This window comes from Chelon labrosus (assembly GCF_963514085.1).
Source record: "Chelon labrosus genome assembly, chromosome: 13".
In the NCBI taxonomy this organism is placed as follows: domain Eukaryota; kingdom Metazoa; phylum Chordata; class Actinopteri; order Mugiliformes; family Mugilidae; genus Chelon; species Chelon labrosus.
The window spans coordinates 8,415,147-8,437,852 of record NC_140346.1 but is presented as its reverse complement, the minus strand read 5'-3'; the positions used below and the strand labels follow the sequence as shown (position 1 = coordinate 8,437,852).

Genomic DNA, 22,706 nt, shown 5'->3' with positions numbered 1-22,706 from the left:
GCTAACCTAGCTTAGCCCAAAGCTTTGCTCTGTTCAAAGGTTACAAAATTTGCCAACCAGCATTTCTGAAGCTCACAAATAACCAGCAGGTCACATTTGGAGAAGCTTGCCTTTTAACCTGTGTTTAACATTGTGTAATGTTCTTTTGTTTAACTGAACTCACATCTTTTTCTGGACATAACCTAGCATAGCCATATATAGCTATGGTGCCTAAACATAACCAAACAGCGCCAATGTAAATATGAAGCATAACAATAATAATAGTGTCAGTTTTGGGAGCCATTGGCAATCCACCCATTCTATCTTTCAAGTATGAGGACTATTAAATTGCTGGCTTGGTTTGTAGTCATTAGCATTGTGGATACAATGTTTGCAATGATGTTTAATCATACCTTCTTGACAGCAAAAACTGTTTCTGCTTTATCTTTGTTTAATTTGAGAAGAATCTGGCAAGTTATTGATTTCTCTGAAGCTCTATAGCATCCATAGCTGCAGTGTAAATCTGTGTGTCGGCCACATAATTGCACTAAGCTATTCTGCGTTCAGATAAATAGTCAGTCCTTAAAAGGCTCCTTTAAAATGGGCTGACTTAGTCGTTGAGCCTGGCTGTCAGCAGATTTTTATCTTCAGCATTTATAGAGAACAACATGAAGAAGGACACACACACACACATTTGTACCTTTTTGTCAAGGCTCTCAGCTACAAAAAGTTGATGCTGTAACAGAATAGTTCCCCCTTTAATCTCAGGAGCTACAACCTTTCCAAAAGGTAACTTGTGAAATACATTTTAGAGATAAAAAAAAAATATACTTTTCACCCTCCAGGCCTTGGATCACATCCTGGAGCACATTCTATCACTCTCCTGATCATCTCTCACCTTCATCTTTCCTGCCATCTCCACTGAATGGAAAGGAAATAACTGCCTGTTCTTTGAAACAGAAAAGTGCCGCTGAACACTTTTTGGTGCACTTTAGATTGATTTGAACTGGAACAAGACGTTCTGTAGCTATAGGCAGACATTTGTGACGTGGCCTACAGCTTTTGTATTTTCTCAATACAAATTTTACATATATTCTCCATGCAGACTCTCCACATTCAGGGAGTCGAATGTGTACAATGGAACAATGATATCTTGACTTGGGGAATAGAATTTAAAGTAACGATTTGCATCTGATAAATTGCACCAAGTATAGTTTGGTATTTTGACCCATTTCTGGGTTTCTTTTTATGTATTTGGCATGGGTGTGTGATGCACTGTATGTAAACTTGGTTCAGCTTACCTTGTACAATGAGGTACACTTGTGAGGCCTTGGGCTTCTCCTTAGTCTGTATAGAGCAGGTGTATGAGCCCTCATCATACACGTCCACCTAAACACAATAAAAAAACAACATTAGTGTGAAACTACAAATATTATCTATCTATCTATCTATCTATCTATCTATCTATCTATCAAATTAACAGGTCTGGCAAACTCCAAAATGTTAATACTGAATGCATTAACGCATTTATTCCTCCCATATTGAGTCTTAGCATAAAGTATTTGCCTGTAGCAACTAACTTGATTTCAGTCTTGCTGAAGTGACTTGAAAAACAACAGAGGACGTGTTCACTTCATTAACTTTCATACAACATTGCCTTCGTCGCCCAAACCTAAAACTAAAGGGCTGTTTTGCTATTTTGCTATTTTGAGGGCACAGAATGTACATTACGCTCTTAAATGTACACCTTTAACGCCTTTAATGCAACGCCCTTGCCTGACGCTAAAATAATAACATAACAACAAGAAAAGTTTCAAATAAACACACCTAGTCCCGCTCCCATATGTCAGCTACTCTTTTAAGTATTCATTTATGCCAGCATCCTGTCTCCTCCTATGTTCATACTTGGGAAAGCACGCACACAAAGCCATGAATCAAAAATTACAGACCGAAGTGGGGGGAAAAAAGTCCTTTTGACTGAACCTGCTGCATAAATAAATGAGTAAATGAACGGATAAATATTTAAACAACACAGCTAGCGCTCCTAAATGGAATACATTTAAGTCAAAATGTGTATTTAGTGAGGTCATATTTAATGATTTTTGAACAACATCCAAAATCTGGTCTCTTCCACTTTTAAAATTCAAGTGTCATCTCAACTCAGCTGTGGATGAATCGAATTGGTAAAGACAGCAGGTTCAGTCTGGTCCAGTTCTTAACCTCTATGGTCAACATTACCTTTTGTATGCGTAGGCTGTACTCCAGCTGTCCTTTAGTGACCAGATCTACTCTGGGGTCCAGGGACCACTTGTCCTGGCCGGCAAAGATGATGTTGGATCGATTGAGCCAGGCCACCCTGGACACTTTGTCATCAACGTAACACCTAAGGGCACAACAAGAGCGTGTGAGGTGAGTTTATTGCTTGGTGATGTGGTGAGAAAAGTTGTGAAAAGAAGATGCATCTAACTTTTCTTTTCCATTTCATGCCGTGCAATCTTGTTAGGGTTTTGTGCATGGGAAACAACTTAATAACAGCAATTACACAATCCCGCAGAGCAGACGAGACGTATGGAAGTCAGAGGTGCTGTAAGTACAACAACAGACCAAACTGGATATAATGCAGCCATTCAGCAGTGCTATGTTTGATACTTGTGTCCAAGAGAAGAGGCATTAAACCTAATCAGTCACCTCAGCGCTCCACTTATCCCGAGGCCTGAAAACCAAACTCAAAGCTGAAATAAATTCTCGTCCACCCACACGTTCCCTGCGATTGTTTCCGTTCACTGCCCTCCCTCCTTCTTTGAATCTGCCTCCCTTCCTCTGTCTGATAAATACATCTCCTCTAACAGTGAGCCCATTCCTGCGGATGAGAAAGGACAGCGGTATCCTCTCGTTTACTTCTCGTTGCACGCTGTCAGAGCATTACGCCAAGTAAGCTCGAGCGAAGGCATCTCGCGCGGGAGGGAAGGGAGCCGCGCATCTTCCTAATGAATAAATGTAAATGTGAGAAGACTTCGGAATCAATGAGAAAGGATGCCAGCCGTAATGCAAGCCGACAGTGCATGCGCCTCACATGCAAATTGGGGCAACTCCCCGAGCCTTCGGCTGTGCACGCCGCCTTGAATTGTGTTCGGGAACAAGAGAGTAGATTAGCGAGGCAGTGGAGTGAGCCTGTCTTTGGCAGGTGACCCCGGGTGTTGCTCAAAAGTGGTGGTGCAGTCACCCCCACCTGGTACCCAGTGGGAGCCGGATGCTGGGTGTTGTTGGAGGGTTGTACCCACAGCTTGACGCCGTGCTCCTTCACTCTGCGCGATACAACAATATCTCAGAGCATCTCCGATACCTGCCATTTCCTTCACTCTGAAGTGTTTTGTTTGCTTCAACAATCTTTAGGGGACTCATTACAGGAGATGATTCAAACGCCTGCTAAACTAATTCAAACACATTTTCCTATAATCACAGAAAGCTACGTGAACAACTCTCTCCTCAAAACTGTAATCCAGAGGAAGCATCCTGAGAACTAAATCGGAGCCTGATTCACTTATTCAGATCTGTATAACATGCATCATTTTAATGCTCAGAGCCAAATCCTTTAGCCAAATCCTCCATGAATGTTGCAGTCCTGTGGCGCAGGATATAACTTTTCATTTAGACCTCGGTGCTTTGAAAGATACAGAAATGCATAAAAATATGTACAAAGCATAAATATTTCTCACTGAGCAGGACTGTGCTACTGTATTGTGTAACATACTATACAAACTTTGACTGCATTCATATGTAAATAAGAATTTATAAGCTTTTCATAGTGGTCTTTCAGAAATGTCGACATTCCTATTAAGCTGTTGGCATGGCTAATATAAATGAATATTCCACTAACATGTTTATGCGCAGCAGAAGTTATTTATTTTATTTATTTATTTAACCAGTTTTTCGCTGGTGGTGTACTTGTCCCGCTGTGCAAACACAACCTCCCTCCTCCTTTCCTTCAACCACCTCCTAGAAAAGATCTTGGATATATATTTTTTGCATATCTAAAAAATGGTTGGTAGCGAAGTCACTGTTTAAAAGCAGGGTGCGTACCAAAACTTTTCTTTTTGGGCATGCATCTCTACACCAGCTATTGGCAAGGTTAGTGAAAAACACACACAGCAAACAGAATAAAACACTCCAACTGAGAAGCGTACTCCACGTGTGCTGCATATGGATCCAGGGATTGCTGCTAAAACGTGACTAATGTCAGCACATCCCACGTGTCTCCATCTGAAAATGCTACATTCAAAATAATCAGAGAGAGTGTGATCCTTACATCACCTGCCTCAAATTCGGACCAATTCAGAACAATAGCGCAATATTAAAATGCATGTATTGTGTTGTAGAGGTAGGAGGTAAAAAAAAAAAAAAAAAAAAAGGAGAGAGAACACTGTATCTTTTTGACAGCGTGTAATGTGTGCCTTTGTTCAACTCCTTTCATTTGTCCTGCAGTTATATAAACTCTATTGTATAGAAATGCCGGTATTTTCTCTTGCAGCACTTTCCCTTCATACAGACATGTGTTTTTGATCAAATGCACTTAAGCCCTATTGTAAGATGGCACAAATGTGCAAAATAAGGCCGTGACTGACAGCTCAACAATCCTTACATTTTCTTAGCACTGTTGCGTAACTGTTGCATATAAGCATTTCTTAGTGCTAATGTGCTACATGCACTCTACTTTACTGACGTCTATAGACACACACTGACAAATTGAAGACTTTTTAAGGGTTTCCGGTGAAGCAATAAACTGCCCTGATTGAAAGGTTGCTTTCACAGGGACCTCATCTCCTCCCTTGTTGGGCAGTACAGTGAAGTAACAGTGAGGAGGTGAAAAACAAAATTATATCGTCGCGGAAGGCAGAAACAGGAACAGAACTATGACACGACTTCACTTTTCTCCTTCGAAAACATACACTACACCAAACTGTACAGTGTTAAGGAGACTGATTCTTGATCTTTTAAATTAGACGACTATGCACTGGATGGGATTAAGGATTTATACGTAAGTTCTTCTAGAAAACAATTCTGATCTCTCAGTTCATCAAGGTTATCACACCACATCAAATATTTTGGCTTATGTGTAAATGCAAAATACTGTAAACTCTTCTCCTCGAGACAAGATGGGACTTTTTGTATGTGTAAATATAAGGATTAGCCATGTCAATAGAATTCAGCAGAGACAAAAATTAACAAATCAATCTTTCTACCAATTAGAGCAATTTGATAAATAAAAAAAATACGTTTTACAGTGCTGGTAATACAAATTGCATACGTATTCATTTAATTATTTCCATTCATATAATTCTGTGGTGAGAGAAGCAGTATCATAACTGTGTATACAGTATCATACGTATTATGAAGCACTAAATGGGAAATGCATTTTTTTTTTCATTGGTCCTGCCTTTCCTGCTTTGGACAACATGAGTCTGCTAAATAGACATTTCCAGAGTGTGATGGTGTTGTCTTTGAACGGCTTGCAAATTCTGGCATATTTTGCATGTCAGGACAATGCATTCATTGATTATTTCATTGTGTTAAATGGCATGGAAGGTCACGAGGTAGACGGCACTGCATTGTGATTAAATGGAGATAAACAAACGAAAAAAGTGCACTAATTGCACGTAACACCAATTGGCATGTTAATCATATACTTTAACATGAAAACAGGTTGCGACAATCTAACATTTTGGATTGGATTGGTTTGAATTGAATTGTAATGTCTCTCTTTCAGATTTGTTATTGCCTCCCTATTGATTTTTGCCCGGAGTAATTACACAAACACTTACTAAACATGTACCACCCACCTAGACCAGACCAGACATGCCCACCCCATAACAATGACACTCCTTGATGGCAGCAGCCATCCCCAGCAGGATGCAGCCTGACACAGACACACACACACAAAAAAGCTTCAGGAACAACTCAAAAAACATGAAAAACAGCAAAAAGGTGTTGACCTGACCTCCAAATTCACTAGATCCCAAACTGATCAAGTATCTGTGGGATGCACTGGAATAAACCTGACCCACAGGCCCCTCCCCTCAACCCATAGGACCCAAAGACCCCCACTAACAACATCCTGTTGCCACTCATCACAGGACACCCTCAGAATGCCCATGTCCATTCTCTGATGAGTCAGCTTTGTTTTGCAGGCACAAGGGAGACCTACACGGTCATCCAGTGATAGACAGGTCTGTCCTTTTCCAAAACCTCTCTATGGATGAGTTCCCAAATGGTTCTGCCATCTAGCACGACAGAATACAGTTCCTGAGGGCCTTCTCTTCTCTCAGTTTCAACAAAAAAAAGCCACACCGATGGTAGTCTTTGTTTGTCCATGCAGTTGATTATTTCTTGCTTAGACTATCATCCTTTCTCTAAAGTTTCGTCTTTATCTGTAGCATCAGACAGTTACCTTGGTCACGTCCTATGTTTTTCCGGCGTACTCCTAGTTGCTGTAGGCTACTCCATCTACATCACAACAGGCGCTTCTATCTTCAGCTCTGGTCAATCAATCACTGCTGGTAGATGTAAAACACATCACTACTGATGCGCTGTTGCGAGAATGTCCCCACATACCCCAGATTTAAAACTCTGGTATACTGAGAAACACAGAGATTTAATCGGCTGCTTAATAGTTTAATCAACATCGTGTCACCTTGTTTGGCAATGACTCGAATGGAACCGCTGTTATAAGGCTGTGTTACTGGTGCTAATGACTTATGTAGCAACGAGAAAATGTTTGTGCTGTTGCTTTGTCTTTTAATTTTAACTACGGTAGAAGTGGTAAGAAGGTAATGTCTGCTTCTTGTAAGCACCTTCCACCTGACTCTTATCAATTTTCTGACCGGCCTGCAATTGTAAGGTGGTCTGACAAACTTCGACAGCTCTCTATAGTAGCTGTGAAAATAGCAGTTAATTATACTATTCCACATAGCTCATGCTTAAAATATTATATATCAAATATAGCTGGGTTAAAAATGCATTTAGTCTGTCTGTGTTTAACTTCCAATGAAGAAAGAAAGTACGTTAACTTAACCTTCATTGTTGAAATCTATCACCAGGAAAGTAGCTGCTGCAACATACACCATGATCTTCGAGGTAGTAGCCACTAAGCTAGTTAACGGCAGGAATCTGGCTCCATTTATGTGTAAAAGCTTTGGTGCCATGATGCTTATCACCGGAGCTCATTGTGAGCTCCTATTCCTGGCATAGCTGAAAATATCTCAAACCCAGCATCCGTTTCCAGATCACGGAAGAGGCAGGGAATAAAAGAGGAAGTGTGGTGTAGCAGGACGCACAGCCAATTATACGCGCTGTCTTAGCGAGGCAAGTGTTAACTCAGCCATACTGTGAGTGTGGCTCCTCCAAAGCAAGCTCTTGGATAAACATAGGTGACTGGGGCTATTAATCACCCCAGTGTTTCCCATTGTATTACCTCCTTTAGTTAGCGGTCACCATATGCTACTCCAGATGGGTCAAAGAAAAACTGTAGATGAATAAATACATAACACATGTGCAGTACATGCCACCACACTCAGATCACCATCAGAAACATACACCGATCGGGCATAACATTATGACCACCTTCCTAATATTGTGTAGGTCTCCCTCGTGCCTCCACAACAGTTGTGACTCATCATCGTTATTTACTTCTCCTCTCAGTGGTTTTAATGTTGTGGGTGATTGGTGTATTTTGCCACTTCAAACTCCCATATTGCCACCTCTCCTGTCCTTCTCTTGGTCTTGCCATCCCTATTTTCACCCCTGCCCCTCACTCCTTTCTCTACGTTTCTTCTCAGTCCTCTGGAGCGCAAGTGGACAGCATGGAACAGAAATCAAAGGACATATCCATTGATCTGCGCTACAGATCTGGGTTCTCCGCTGCCTCTTGCCCTTTGCTTTTCCTGTCTTCCCTGGCACTGCCTAAGCCTCCAGAGGGTCCGACAACCCTTGGCGCAAGCTGTAGAGCATGCTCGGTAGCAGCTCATTTCTGTTTGCACTAATGAGCGACTGCTAAGGAAGCACAGAACTTCCTATCACTTGTCAGAGCAGTTATCTGCCTGCAGCTATTGTCTCTTACTAACAGAGTAGCTGTCAAGGTGTGTCTGCGCAGGGCTGGGTTTCAGGGGCTGCGCCGAGGCCCGGCTTCACCGGAATAAAAAACAGGTGCACGGCTGTCTTCATTTGGTCTGATCTCAGGCACATTCAATAGTTCACTTGCAGGGAACCTCGATTTGATTGGAATAGCCACGGTTGAATGATTTGTAATGAAAATCCATTCCATTAACTTGCTGCAGCCCTCACAATGATGCAGTATCTCAGCTGTGGTATTTAGTCAGCGCGACTTTATTTATTTGAATGTTTGGCAAAAACTCAGTCCTTTTTAATCACAGCAGCATCACCAAGTTCACATTCCTCTGCGGACTGCCGTCCACGCCCCAAATCCGCTGCAGAATACATAGACTCTGCTAAACGCAAGCAAATATCTGCTGCTGTTTGTTAACACACAGTTTCTTTCTTTAAAAAAAAATTGGATTGCCGTTTATCAGTCCCTTCAGAGACTGTAGCTTACGTGGGGTCCGCTTGTGATGGATGCCTATGTGGACGTCCTGCGCTGTTTTAGCCTGAGCTTAGTTGATGGATGCTCTGCTGTGCTATATTATACTCCTTTTCTGCCCCGCTGTGCTGTGCCAACATGGACTGGCCAATAGGCTATAGCTGACAGGGGACTGTGTGGGCTGACAGATGCCTGGGCCAGAGCTGCTGAGCTGGGCTTGTGTTGACAGGAGGGCTGGGCTGGATGGATCCCTGCTCCAGGGCTAGCCGTGGGGGAGGACCAAAGAGCAGGCTCGAGCCGGGGAGTGAAACTGTAATGAGAGGAGCGATGTGCCAAGACTGACAGAAAAGCCACACCACCCGCTATTCCCGTCAATACCCAGTTCTCCTCATCTCACCTCGACTTTTCTCTCCCTTTTTCTTTTGCCTCCCTAACACTTCTAAACCCTTAACAAAACATTTTGCCCCCTCCTCCCCTTATTTATTCTTTGTGGTGATTCTCTCTTGTTCTGCCATCCACCTTTTTCAACCTTCTGTCTGCAAACTTCTTTCTTCGCTCTCACCTTCTTTCCCCTTTATTCTTGTATCGACTGAGTAGCGTGTGGCACCAAAGTGTATCTGTGTGCATGCATGTGTTAGTACGGATTTCAGCGAATACCCTGCCTACCATTTGGAGAGAATCTAAAATCTTTTCTTCTGAAGAGTCAAACTACCTGTTCGGGCAATCGATAGGGATTAAAGGTGAGACTGGCGCACCGGCTGCTTGATCGAAATCAGCCTTGCTTCGGCCTGGTGGGCAAGAGCTGTCCTCTAACTTCTGTGAATTTGCTTCCTATGTTCATGTGGCAGGAGGCATAACAGACAGGGGAGAGGAGAGAAAGGGACAGATTTCCAATCAGGCCAGCGAACAGAAAAGCTGGCAAAAGAAAGGATGGGCCACACAAGAACGCTACACAAGAAAAGAGCTATGGGACGGAAGCAAGGCAGAAGCTGCATATCAAATCAAAGTCAGGTCATTTCTTTATAGCCCTCAAAGCACTCTCTCGCCCCAGATATTCCTCGCAAAGCAGGTAAGGTAAGTTCATCCCATAGGAGCAGGCTTAGCAGAACAAAGCATTTATTGAAATACCTAGTCCAATGCTGTGCAGCTTTGGTATTCACCTTCCAGGTTATTGTAATTGACAACAACTAAATCTTTCTTTTTTTTTTTTTGACCAATTAACACTTTATCACAGATGAAGTGATTATAGTGTGTTGCAAGCTAATACAAACAGGAAATTTTCAAAGTGAACATATGCTGCTTCTGACTGTGCGTGTGACTGTGGGTGTTGCGCTAACTAATGATCAGCAGGTAAAATCTTACTTATAAATTGGTGTTGAATCCTGGGGCAGACAGGTCACATTAATTATTACTATTTCAAAAGGCAGGTGCAAAGTGTTTGAAGCGTGTTTGTGAAATTTTCTTTGGGAAGTTTAATGAAGCATTTAAATTGCAGGATTGTGATAGAGGTGATATGCCAAGGGCGATAAACGGTCTGCTTTCATTAACTGGGTTTTCAAGGTAGCATCCTAGGTAGCATCAGCCCCTATAGATAACCCCTTAGTGACGTAATTGCATAAGGATATACAACGATCAGCCACAACATTAAAACCACTGACAGGAGAAGTGAATAACATTGACAGTTCAGTGATCTACTGGGAAACTTTTGGACCTGGTATTCATGTGGATGTTACTTAGGACATGTACCACCCACCTAGACCAGACCAGGCACCCCCACCCCATAGCAATGACACTCCTTGATGGCAGCAGCCATCCCCAGCAGGATGCAGCCTGACACAGGCACACACACAAAAATGGAATGGACTCAAAAAACATGATCAACAGCACAAAGTGTTGCCCTGGGGCCTCATGTACGAAGACTTGCGTGGATTTCCTTCTAAAATGGCGCACGTTCAGATCTAGAAGCATTTTTCCTTTGTTCATTCCAATCGAGCGTACCCGACCCCTCCCTGTCCACGCCCCTTTTAAATATGCAAATTATATTTAAATTGACCCTGCACCTGAGATTCCCCTCTCTGCACAATCAGAAAATGAAAACATAAGAATGAGTAAGACGGGAAAAAAGAAGAACTTCACAGAAAGTGAACTGGAGACGCTACTCACTGGAGTGGAGATGTGCAAAAATGTCCTCTTTGGCACGCTGTCCTCCACGCGCCACAGTGTTGGTTAATTGCATTTGCGCATCACATATGATCTGTATATTAATCGAATGAAAATGTTTCCTGTTGACATTTACAAATTCATCATGTGATAGCGCTTTTATATAATCTGTGTGCAGTCGATAGCTCCGATTGCATTCAGAAAACCGGTTCTCGCTGCAAGTTGCTCTTTAATGTTGACCTGTTCAGATGCATTGTTTGGGAATCTGATATACCTCACTGACATGCGGATAATTCCGTCCCACACGGCTGGCATGGCTCTGCTCAGGGTCGACCGGCACAGTCACGATCGGTCGGACTAATAGTTTTCACATTTTTGACAGTTTCCCAGCATCACCTCTAAGTGTCGGATCCAAAGGATCAACAGCTGTAGAAGCCAGCGTACGCCAGCCATGGCGTTGGCGTAGGCACGTACAAGTTCCCGGACATTTCACTCTTGATACATCCGAACTTTTCCGTGGGAGAGTACGTACGGAACGTTTTTGTACGCATGCAACCTTCGTACATGAGGCCCCTGGCCTCCAAATCCACTAGATCCCAAACTGATCACGTATCGGTGGCCCCTCCCCTCAACCCATAGGACCCAAAGGCCCCCACTAACAACATTCTGTTGCCAGACACCACAGGACACCCTCAGAAGGCCCATGTCTATTCTCTGATGAGTCACAACTGTTTCAGAGGCACAAGGAAGACTTACCCAACATTAGGAAGGTGGTCATAATGTTACGCCTGATCTGTATAACAGTTGCTTCTTGGTTGATTTTTCCCTCCCTCCTTCAAAGGCCCCAGGTAGCTCCAGATTCTCATATACAATTCTTCCGTCATGAAGCCCCTCCATCTAGATTGGCGTGCCTCAGTGCTTGGAGTCAGCCATTAATCAGGGAAGGAATGATTGTTTTGAGACTTGGCCAGGCGACCCAGCGGGAGAAGATTATTAACCAAAAATTGCTACCAACAAGTCAAGAATTTGTATGTCTGCTTGATTCAAATTTGCCTGACACAGGTGTAATTTCAGCTCTAAGGCTTTTCGAGTGCCAGGCAGTTAAATTTCTGTGTGTGTCGTGTTTATTTATTTACTTGTGTTTAAAGTTTCCAGTTCTGAACAGGTGCTGCGCTAGGGGGTTTGCACTACTGTTAGCACCCGGGAGCCAGCAGAAGAGGGCGAATGCAAAACATGCACCGGTGCAAAGCAAAATCTTACTGCTGATCAGAGTTCATCCTGTACATGTCAGCGGTGCAGGAACCCTGACACCTCTCTTGTCAGTCCAGCTCCCTTGAACCTATTCATCCTCATTTTAAAGTCGACGCGACAACTTCTCCGTGCAGTCTCACCCTCCCCTCCCTCCGTGTTGTGTTCTTTAGCAGGGCGTGGGGTGTGAGGGAGAAGTGGCTGGATGTAACAAGCCCGTGACAGATGGTGCTTCGCTGAGACGTAGGCAGGAGGATCTATGGTGAGGGCAGGATGCTCCTATTAAATCTCAGGAGATGTGCTGTGCTTCCTCTCGCTGTCACATCGGCCCCTTTTTGTCACTCCCATTTTCCGTCCTTATCTTTCTGCTGTTTCGCACCCTTTCTGTATATTTTTGCCATTCTCCCTCTGTCTCCCGTATCCATTCGTTCCCATAATTTCTCTCTCTTTTGCCCCCCATGTTATCTATTACCCCTTTCCTTCCCATTATTTGCAAACTCTCCTTTTTTCTGCCTTGTATTACTCCTCTATTCTGAGCAGCAACTCTATATTGCAATGAACCTAAATGGTAATGTAGTATGGCATCAGGATTTCCCTTGTATCTGTGTGTATGCCGGTGTATTTTTGAAGTTTCGGGATGATGGATGTGTGTAAGTACAGGGCAGAAAGATATTATTTCCAATGTAAGCCACTTGCCTCGTAAAGCTGCAAATTATACTCATGACTCCACAATTACTGGCAGCAGAGCACCAGCCTTTTCCCACCCTGTGCTGTCTTTCCCCTGCATTCCCCTCTTATTATTATTATTATTACGAGATGTCACATAAGGCCTTGTCTCCAAGTGTGACACCACGGGAACTGCTACCTCATTTCTCCGCTCTCCACATTCACCTTCCTGCGCGATCCATCACCGCGTTCTGCTTTGGTGCATTAGGGCTAGAAAAAGGTGAATCAGTTGATGATGCAGTGCCACGAGAGACAGCAGAGGCAAGGGGGGGGGGGGGGGGGGGGGGGAGAAAAGATGTTCGTACAAGTGCTAAAATTCTCCAGAACTGGCTGCCTCTTTTTAGGCAGCGGAATGAAATACAGCATCATAAATTCTGTCTGAAATGAAATAGGCTGATTTGAATGTGTTGGCCCGGTGCACTATTTATGTTTCTTGGGGGAGCTTCTGATAATGTACAAAAGTACAACTACCAAGGCCTGAAATACATCTTCAACAAGATTCCATGCACATCCACTAGCAAAGCTCCAAAAATCATAGAAATACAAGCCAAATACAAGCTGTGCTACCTTTTCTCGCTCGTGGCCTCCCTCTTATCTCACAGGTAACACTCTGAACTCAAGATGCGTCTTAAATAATTATGGATTAATGATAGCTCGGGGCGCAGGTTGTTTCATCATCATTTCCTATGTGAGAATCGACTTTTTACACACTCTCGCCACACTAATCAGAATCTCTCCCCCGTGGGCTAATTTTTCGAAAGTGCAGGCATATAAAGTGGATTGAGGGGGGGACACCATTTGATGCTGCACCCGCAATGAACAGCCTTAGTGGAAACAGTTAAAAGGTTAGCCCGCGGTGGTGCGGGATTCAGAATATCAAACTGTATGAATGACAGGTGCCACGTCAAATGAGAAGGTCAGGAAGGTCTTCTGTGATTTGCTGCCGGGGATGGAGCAGCTAATTCACATGCCGATGCAGCGGGGGGGGGGGGGGGTGGGGGGGGGGGGGGAGAGGCGAAAGGCTGACAGACATTTCTTCATATTCATGTGAAGTCTTACGGAGTACAGAGGAAACTGCATTATCCTTTAAACACACAAATGTTCACTCTGACTAATGCACTTCACTCGATGGAGCGGACTTGAAAAAGTAATTACTTAGCTTGTCTCTCACACGGCAGAAATTAACATTGACAGAGAGTCTGCTGAATTAATAATTCGACTTTTGATTACGCTGACTCGCCTCGGGCCCTGTACAATGGAGTAATATGACAAGTGTAAGAAGTATCTAACATGTGGATTACTTTTATGGTTTCTTTTACTATGACGTCAGTGAAAACTTTGAATCGCAAGTATTTAACACTACATATGCAAAAATATAAATAAAGCTTAGCTCTGTGATCAACAGGGCTAATCTCCTTCATGTGCATTGTGGGGAAGTGGTTTGATTACAGCCCATGAAATGTCATTAGATTCTGATTCAAATGGTATCTAAATCAGAATTTTAGAACCAGCCCTGTCCTCTTCTGAAGCTCACACTAGTGTCCATAGAGTCAAGTTGTTGTCATTGCTCCACTGACACAATGATGCATCAACCAATCCCATGCGTTTGTTTCACCCGTCCCACGCTACCTCGCTGAGAGCTTAAAGGGAAACTACTGTTTTTTTACAACCTGGACCTTACTTCTGGCATAAAATACGATCGTTTCCTCACCCATATAAATTTTGTGTAATCTGCAGGAGATAATTAGATCAGCGTATATCCATATAGTGGGAGTGACTGGGGCACCAAAACGCAGCCTCTAAATAACGCATTATCTGCTGCGAAACTCGTTCATTTAATCAATATTTTGTTATGATATGCTAGTGCTATTCCCTGTTGAGTCCAGAGTTACCTGTTATCATCATCAGGGGTCTGTAGATTGACCTACAGACCCCGGATGATGTCTTCTGACAGTCAGCTTGTTTACTTGTAATTTGCTACTGCTAGTTTTTTGCAACGTGGCTGAATATTTTTTCGATTCTGAGGTTGTGGACGAACCATAGCAGCAGCAAATTACAGGTAAACAAGCCGACCGTCGCGGGTGCGCGTGGCCCTCAGAGATGACATCATCCAGGTCAAAAGACATCATCTGGGGTCTGTAGGTCAATCTACAGACCCTGGATGATGACAATAGGTAACTCCGGACTCAACGGGGAATAACACTAGCGTACGATAACAAAATATTGGTGAAATGAACGAGTTTCGCGGCAGATAATGCGTTATTTAGAGGCTGCGTTTCGGTGCCCCAGTCACTCCCACTATATGGATATACGCTGATCTAATTATCTCCCGACTGACTACAAATTACACAAAAGTTATATGGGGGAGTAAACGATCGTATTTTATGCCAGAAATAAGGTCCACGTTGTAAAAAAACAGTAGTTCCCCTTTAAGTGACTTGCCGACACTAACTTGCCGGCAATGTGGCTGGCAACGCTGACCGAGTTGTAGATTTTGACGCTCATACGGTGAATGCGCTTAACAAGAGGAGAGCGTAGAGGGAATACAATAAAAGAAGATCCCAGAGACAAGAAAAGCTGTGCTAACTTTACAGACAACAGCGTGATCATGAAAGACCCAGTGTCAAGAAACACACTGAGGACATGAGGGCTTTTTATGGTGTTATTCCACAATAGTCTTAGTGAATTCACTCCATGTTTCCTCCAAATGTGAAGGATGTCTGAATGAATTAAAGCGACTTTGCTTTAAGGAGCCACTTTGGGACTGTATATGCAACCGTTGTAATATTCTGAGGAGAGAGTTGTTGGTAAACCATAGCCCTAAAGGCTCACAGTAAAAAGAAAGAGAAAAGAAAAAGAAAAAGAAAAGCACAGGCCCATATGTGTGTTTTATTTCGGCCGTCACACAAAATTGCCTGTTCAGAAGAACCTCCTGTTGTTCAATTACAACATCAAATGGCAGTGTTGCCACGGCAACAAAAGAATATGCCACAAGCCAACATGTGTTACTATAGTTATATTATATTGTCCTTTCTGTGGAGTATAATCATAATTAGTCTTGAACATCGCCGGTTCAGATTGTGCTACGGGAACTCAGCGTGAATCTCACTTCTGTTACTAAGGGTTTTCATAACGCTTAGCACCAAGAATAACTCACGGCTTCAAGTAGTCCCCCGAGCCCGCACAAGGCTAACTAATGTTAACAGCCACTGAATACCACACAAGGCTTTCATGTAAAAAGGTTTTTGACTCTGTCACTTCAAAGCTATTTCCTTAAAATAATCTTTAATTACTGACTTTATGCTGAGCTGACATCTGTCTTAACGATCAAAGAGCGAGGAAACCACGAGCCTGATATAGTTTGGCATGAAGATGGTGTTGATCTCGGTATCCACGGTGTCGTAGCATAATCTTTCATAACAGGGAGGCTGTCTCAGAGCGTCTCAGGCTTTTAGACGGGGGTCTCAGATCACAATGCGCGATGATAATGAAATGTAAATCTATTAATTCATTGATTCGTTCGTGAGATTATCAACGCGCTAAGACGCAGCCCCAGTAGTGCTATTAGGCTCCGCAAGTAAAACTCATTGCTACATAATAATAATACTTTAACTCGATCATTTAGGCTCAGCAGGGGACTCATAAGCAAATGCAAACAAATGATCTTATATTTGAAATTACAGTTTAATCGCAAAGCAGAGGCCTTAGAGACAAAAAATAAGTGAGATACTTGTCTTTTTAGCACACTGTCACTTACTGTAAACACACGAAGGTACAATGCCAGAGAGAGAGGTGGTATAAAAAGACACAATTCATGCTGCGTCAATATACTTAAATATTCAATGCATAAGTGAGAAAATGAAGATAGAAGCACTCAGTGCATAAAAATGTCCCTTGTTCCTAGTGTTCTATTATTATGTCGTAAAATGTTACTCACTTTGGGTTATTGTCATTAAAGATTCATCTGATGATGATTTTCTTAATTAATCCATTGTAAAAAAAAATGGCAATTATTAGAGCTTAAAAGAACAGACCATAACTCTAAATATATGTATAAAAAGATTAAAGGGAAAGATGCAAATCTTCACACAGTGGAATGTAAGCCTTGTGTTAGGATGTGACATTCCAAGCCTTTCATAAGTTTTGTATGCAAAATGGATTTGTAAAGTAATTAAAGCGGTCAAACAATTGTAGTAGACTGCTTTTCAATGGTCATAATTAGTGATTATTAGTATACATGTGCCCACAATTGGAACTTCAGTTCAACTGTTTCTTACAAAAAAAGAAAAAAAGAAAGAAAGAAGAGAGAAACTAAAGACAGCAAAGATTTATAATATGCACAATATCTGTGGCTGAGAATAAAAGGGCTCATGCTCTCAAGCCCCGTCATCTGTGGCAGCCTGTGCGCCACCACTCAGACGGCCTCATCTGCACACTGAGAGATAGGAACGAGTAGCACCAAGATCCTGGGTAATGATCCAGCAATGCGTTATTATCATAACAGCCTGGGAACCATCTACGAGATAGCATAAACACAGACAATCTAGCAGATTCCTTTTTAATTGCTTTCTCTTCTGTTGCGGGGCAAAGAGAAAGGACGGGTAGTGGTTGCCTTGTTCCTCGGAGCAACTGTTCCAGCAGATAGTGCCAAGCAATCCTGACGGGGAAAAAGGGGGATGAGGAGGAGCGGGAGGAAACAGGAGGCAGGAGAATGTGGTTTTCTGAACTTGAAATCATCACTAGATTTTGTCCGCCTCCCGCTCATATCTGAGAGTAAAAGCTCATAACTAATGATCATGTTAAAATGCTCAACTTACACCAGACAATAAACAAGCAGAAGAATGTAGTTTCATCACAGCGGTGGTTTAATAAAAAAGGAAACCGTTGTAAAAATCTGTGCGGGAGGAAACTAGCCTCTGGCACAAAAAAAAGGGTTAGGAGGGATTTTAGAGCATTAAAACGAAATGCCACACACAGTTTGCCTTTTCACGTAGTACTACTTAGTGCAAGAGCACATCAGCTAGAAATCATTAGCAAACACAATGGATAGTTGCTGTTGGCCCACAGCACCTGTAATCAAGGCCTTAAAAAGACAATTGATCATCATGCATTACTGCTAGCCATTTTACACATAGTTTCCTTCTTATTAAACACTGGGCTTCATTAATTCCTGCTTCTGGAGAGTATGCTATACGTCACACTGATGTTTTTTTCAACCTTATGTAGATGTAAACCGTTTATTCTGAAGCCTGTTGCGACATGGCAGCAGCCCTTATTAATGGAAGGAATTTAAAAACCAGAGGTCGGAGCTTCCAGAAACATATGAGCGCAATATTTTATTCTATATTGTGCCTATATTATTGTAAACTCTTTCCCTACATTACATTTCATATTCCCATATTGCCTTATATATTTATATTGCCTACATTTCCTTTTATTGGTAAATGGTCTTGTATTTATATAGCGATTTTCTGCCTATGGGTAATCAAAGTGCTTTACAGGCACAATGACACGTCTACCCATCCGTTCACAGGAGTGCACACGCATTCACACAGAGGTGCCATTGGGGTTCAATGTCTTGCTAAAGGACACTTCTGTCCTTCTGTCTATATTTTCTATTACATTTTCTTACACTGGCTTATATACTCTCAAACAAGGAGAGTCATATGAAACATTTCCCTACATGTCATACTGTGCATGTGTTGAGTAAACATTTCAGTTTGAGTTTAGTTTGTTAGAAGGAGCCATAAAATACACAACCCTATACTAGAAGCTCTTATAGCCTCAATCAGGTCACACTGCAGCCACACGGTTTGCCGACTGCAGGATGTTAAAGGTTCTCATGGACTGGGAGGAGATAATGAACTTATCTTTTCAGATCCGTAACATCACCTGCATCCGATGATTGTATCGCTACAATCCAACAGGATGTACCCGCAAGCCACTGGACCACCACCACTGTTTGAAGCAATCTAAACTCCTACAGTTTTGATTTCCCTCCAAGTCACTTGCTTTGGTGCTCGCGCTCACATCAACTGGAAAACCCATTTTGCGGGGCCTCAGCTCGGCCAATTTCTATCTGTCACAGGTAGCGGGGAATTGACTGTGCGACATGTAGCATATCACTTTAAAGTGACGGTAAAATGGGAAATCACTTTGTGCCAGCCACATGCTCTTGTCGCCTTCCATAAGAACTTTGTTCAGTCAGAGCGAAAAGTCCTTAAGGCTAAACGGTTCGAGGGGGGAAGAGATAGCAAGTCAGTGCCACGTCCTGTCTCCTTGCACCCACGGAGGGTACGTGGTGGAAGAACCAACTGGGTTACAGAATACTTGAAATTGACAAACGCACCAACGCATGCACATGCTCACACAAACCTGAACGAATGTCTGCAACCTCAAATATGGAAATAAAAGTAACTTCTAAAATGTAGATTAACGCAGCAGCAAACAATCTGTACACTCTCTCTCTCACACACACGTTTGTATGCCTATCTTTGTGAGGACATTCATTGACATAATGCATTCCCTAACCCTAACCCTAACCTTTACCCTAAAACCAAGTCTTAACCCTCAAACCTTATAAAGAAGTGAGGATTGGCCAAAATGTCCTCACTTTGCACAAATGTCCTCACAAATCTCAAAACTCAAACTGGTCCTCAGAAAGATAGTTGTACTAGAGCACACACACTATCAGGGCAGACAGAGGAGCTTTCCATTTTGATTACCTGTTTACACATCGAAGACAATTGGAGATAACATTTTGGAACGTTTTTACAGCTTCATAACCACTGACAGACTATAGAATTGAATCCAGAGAAACGAGACAGGGGCAGCCTTCTCAGCCACAAGCGATAGCAGTCCAGCTACATTCATGCATGACCTAATGCCGGCAAGGTGATTTCTTGGGTTCTTAGCTTGTCATAGAAGATTTGACGGCAAATGGAGCTTGAAACGTGTCTGTAGAAAGGTGAAAAACTAATCCGTGATCCGTGGAAACATTTCCATGACCTCAATTACTAGAGGCACCTTTAAAAAAAATCAGCACTCCAAACTATTCAAAGCATGTTTGCTTCTTCGGTCGCAACGGCTGCAAAAGCACACAAACGGAATTTCCAAGTGTCACGCAATTTGAGAGATGAAAAGGCCTTATTATTTTTAACATTTATATAGCTGCAGTCTCTTGGCATCGCATACATTTTTGATGAGCACCATTTATGACATGCCGATTTAACACTGATGGCGATAAAAGCGGTCCGAACGCAATAGTCAACGCTGAAAAACATAAAATCAAAAGGGCTGAATTTACAGTGTGCAGCTGAAGGACTGAGAAAAGGGAAGTTTGTCATGATGAGTTCGCCGCTTGCATGTTTATGGGCATTTTGATGTTTCGTTAAAACGCTGGCGCCAAGTTTATCACGTCGAATATCAGCCAGCGAGGGACATGTGTGTGTATGTGTGACAGAGGAAGACAGATTGCAGAGGCATTGTTACTGCAGGAACTGATAAGTGTTTATACAGTATATTTGCATGTAAAACGTGGCTGGCACATGTTTCAGTGTGTATGCGTGTGTTACTCTGCATGTGCGCCAGCTGTGATAACTTTGTAGTGTGGGATGCTAATCTGCGCCATAGAGAGGGACACGGGAATTTAAGGTGAAGCGTCTGTGGTGTATCTAATCGAGGGTGAAGCTCTCTTGCGCTGCTCTGTGTTAGCGTCAGCACGCGAGTCGTTAATCACTTGAACAGAGCTCTGCTTCCACTTCAAGCGTCAGAGAGGAGGAAGGAATTCACACCACAAAAAAAATACACCCAACAGAAACACTGGGAGGTGTCAGTTTATGGATCTTCATGCAGTTCTCCTGATGGGTGTTGGGGAAGGTGAGAGCTAAACAAAATCAACTTTTGAGCGGTATTGTTTCGCAGAAAAACTTCTCTGTGATGAACTAGCTGTGTCTGCGATGTGAATAGAGCCTCACTCCATGAAGCACTCTTGATTTATGAGGCTTATCCTGCAGCCGGTGCGCTAGTGTTTTAGTGAGAAATAGCACAGTTCCTACCAAGCTTCAGGGTCAGATCAAGATCTTTTGGGGCGCTGAACTCAATTCGGTCGAACTGTGTTGTTTCCTTGTATTTTGGTGAACATTATCAAAACTTAACCCGACTTTGCAGGGGCAATATCTTCATTTCGTTTCTGAAAATGTCCGTTAAATCTCTATTGTCTAACACAGCGGTGGCTGAGCCTTTGACCCACTGATGAAATTAAATGAACGGTTTGTGGTGACATTCAAGAAAATTGCAAATCCGGGGACACATTTAGTAACGCATGTTTCATCATCTAACAGTTATCATACTGCCAGAGAGGGCAAGCGGAACTAATGTTATAATGCGACGCTGTTTAGACACGCGACACTGTTTAGATCTCTGACAAGTGAGGAATAAAAACACTCTGGCATTTACAACCAAATGTTACTGGTGTCACCAAAGAGAACAAGGCTGAGATCTTTGAGAATTTGAAAGAATGTAATTCTTATGGTATTCGTTTTGGGTTCTGCCAGATTTATTTTTAGATACATCAATCGGCCGCAACATTAAAACTACCTTCTTAATATTGTGTAGGTCTCCCTTGTGTCTCCAAAACAGCCTCCAAAATGTGACTCATCAGAGAATGGACATGGGCTTTATGAGGGTGTCCTGTGATAGCTGGCAATAGAAAGTTATTATTGGGGGCATATAGGTCCTATGGGTTGAGGGGAGGGGCCCCATAGATACTTGATCAGTTTGGGATCTGGTGAATCTGGAGGCCAGCTCAACACCTTGTGCTGTTCTTCATGTTTTTTGAGTTGTTCCTAAACCTTTTTGTGTGTGTGAGTGTGTCAGGCTGCATCCTGCTGGGGATGGCTGCTGCCATCAAGGAGTGTCATTGCTATGGGGTGGGGGTGCCTGGTCTGGGCTAGGTGGGTGGTACATGTCTAAGTAACATCCACATGAATGACAGGTCCAAAAGTTTCCCAGCAGAACATTGTGTTGTCACAAGCTGGTCCATGTTGTTCACTTCTCCGGTTTTAATGTTGTGGCTGATCAGTGTAAATGTGCCCAATTTTCCATTCAGCTGTTGAGTCGTGTAACACCAAAACGTAGTCCAATTGTAGATTTCTGTCTAAATCTATAGAGCTGTGTTTTGACGCTCTGTCTGTCCTAGCGTAGTAAAGCCTTGTATTCCTGTTCACTGAGTGTGGAAATGTATCACTACAGGAATGATAATTACACATGATCGGCGTGTTGTGCCCCGGGGTCATCTCGGGGTTTCATCTGTTACCATCGAGTGTCTGCGTTTGCTCTGTAGGTGTGTGATTAGCTTGATCTGGAACACTTGTGGCTCCCAGTGTGTTCCTAGGTTACCAAGTCCTCTGCATCTATTCACTGTGTCGGCTCCTCTCCCTGGGTACCACACATTCTGGTTTGGTTATGTTGCCCTAGTTTATGTGTTGTCACACACCGCTGACTTTACTGGCTTCCACACCTCCATGTTGTGAATATTTAAATCGGCACTTCATCTTAGCAATCTTTGTTAACTACGACCTTCGGTGTGTCTCCCTGTTGTTGAGGCCAGGTCTTAACAATAGGTGTTTTCAGTGAAACGCGTGGGTTTTTTATTTATTTATTTTTTTTCTTGCCGTTCGTTATTTTTAACAGTTTTAACAATTGTGCACCTCTACTTGAATTTCTGAATGTGTATACTGCATTTCTCAGGATTTTATATGTTTAAATGCAGTGTATATTAATTTATGTTCACATGTTATTTTCACTTTTGCTGCCTTCAAATGGAAGCTGGCGGTTACAATGTGGGAAGCAGATGTAAATGGCAGGCGTTGGAGTGGTAACATCAGCTGTACTGTAAGTGTTGAGAACATGGCTGCTAGGTAAGTGTTGGGATCTAGAAGTCACTGAGTGTGTTCACACTAAAGCAAAATTTATAGCTGTGCGCTACTCGATACCATGTGCC

General features: G+C 42.8%; 1 protein-coding gene across 1 annotated transcript in view; it reads right to left on the bottom strand.

Moving 5' to 3' along the window:
- lsamp (limbic system associated membrane protein) overlaps window positions 1-22,706 on the bottom strand; it is a 206,239-nt gene that overhangs the window by 66,648 nt on the left and 116,885 nt on the right. Inside the window, exons 2-3 of the mRNA XM_084558613.1 lie at window positions 2,218-2,362; window positions 1,281-1,368 (exon numbers count right to left, since the gene is read on the bottom strand). Coding sequence (XP_084414739.1) covers window positions 1,281-1,368; window positions 2,218-2,362 — 233 coding nt within the window. The remainder of the gene's footprint in view (window positions 1-1,280; window positions 1,369-2,217; window positions 2,363-22,706) is intronic.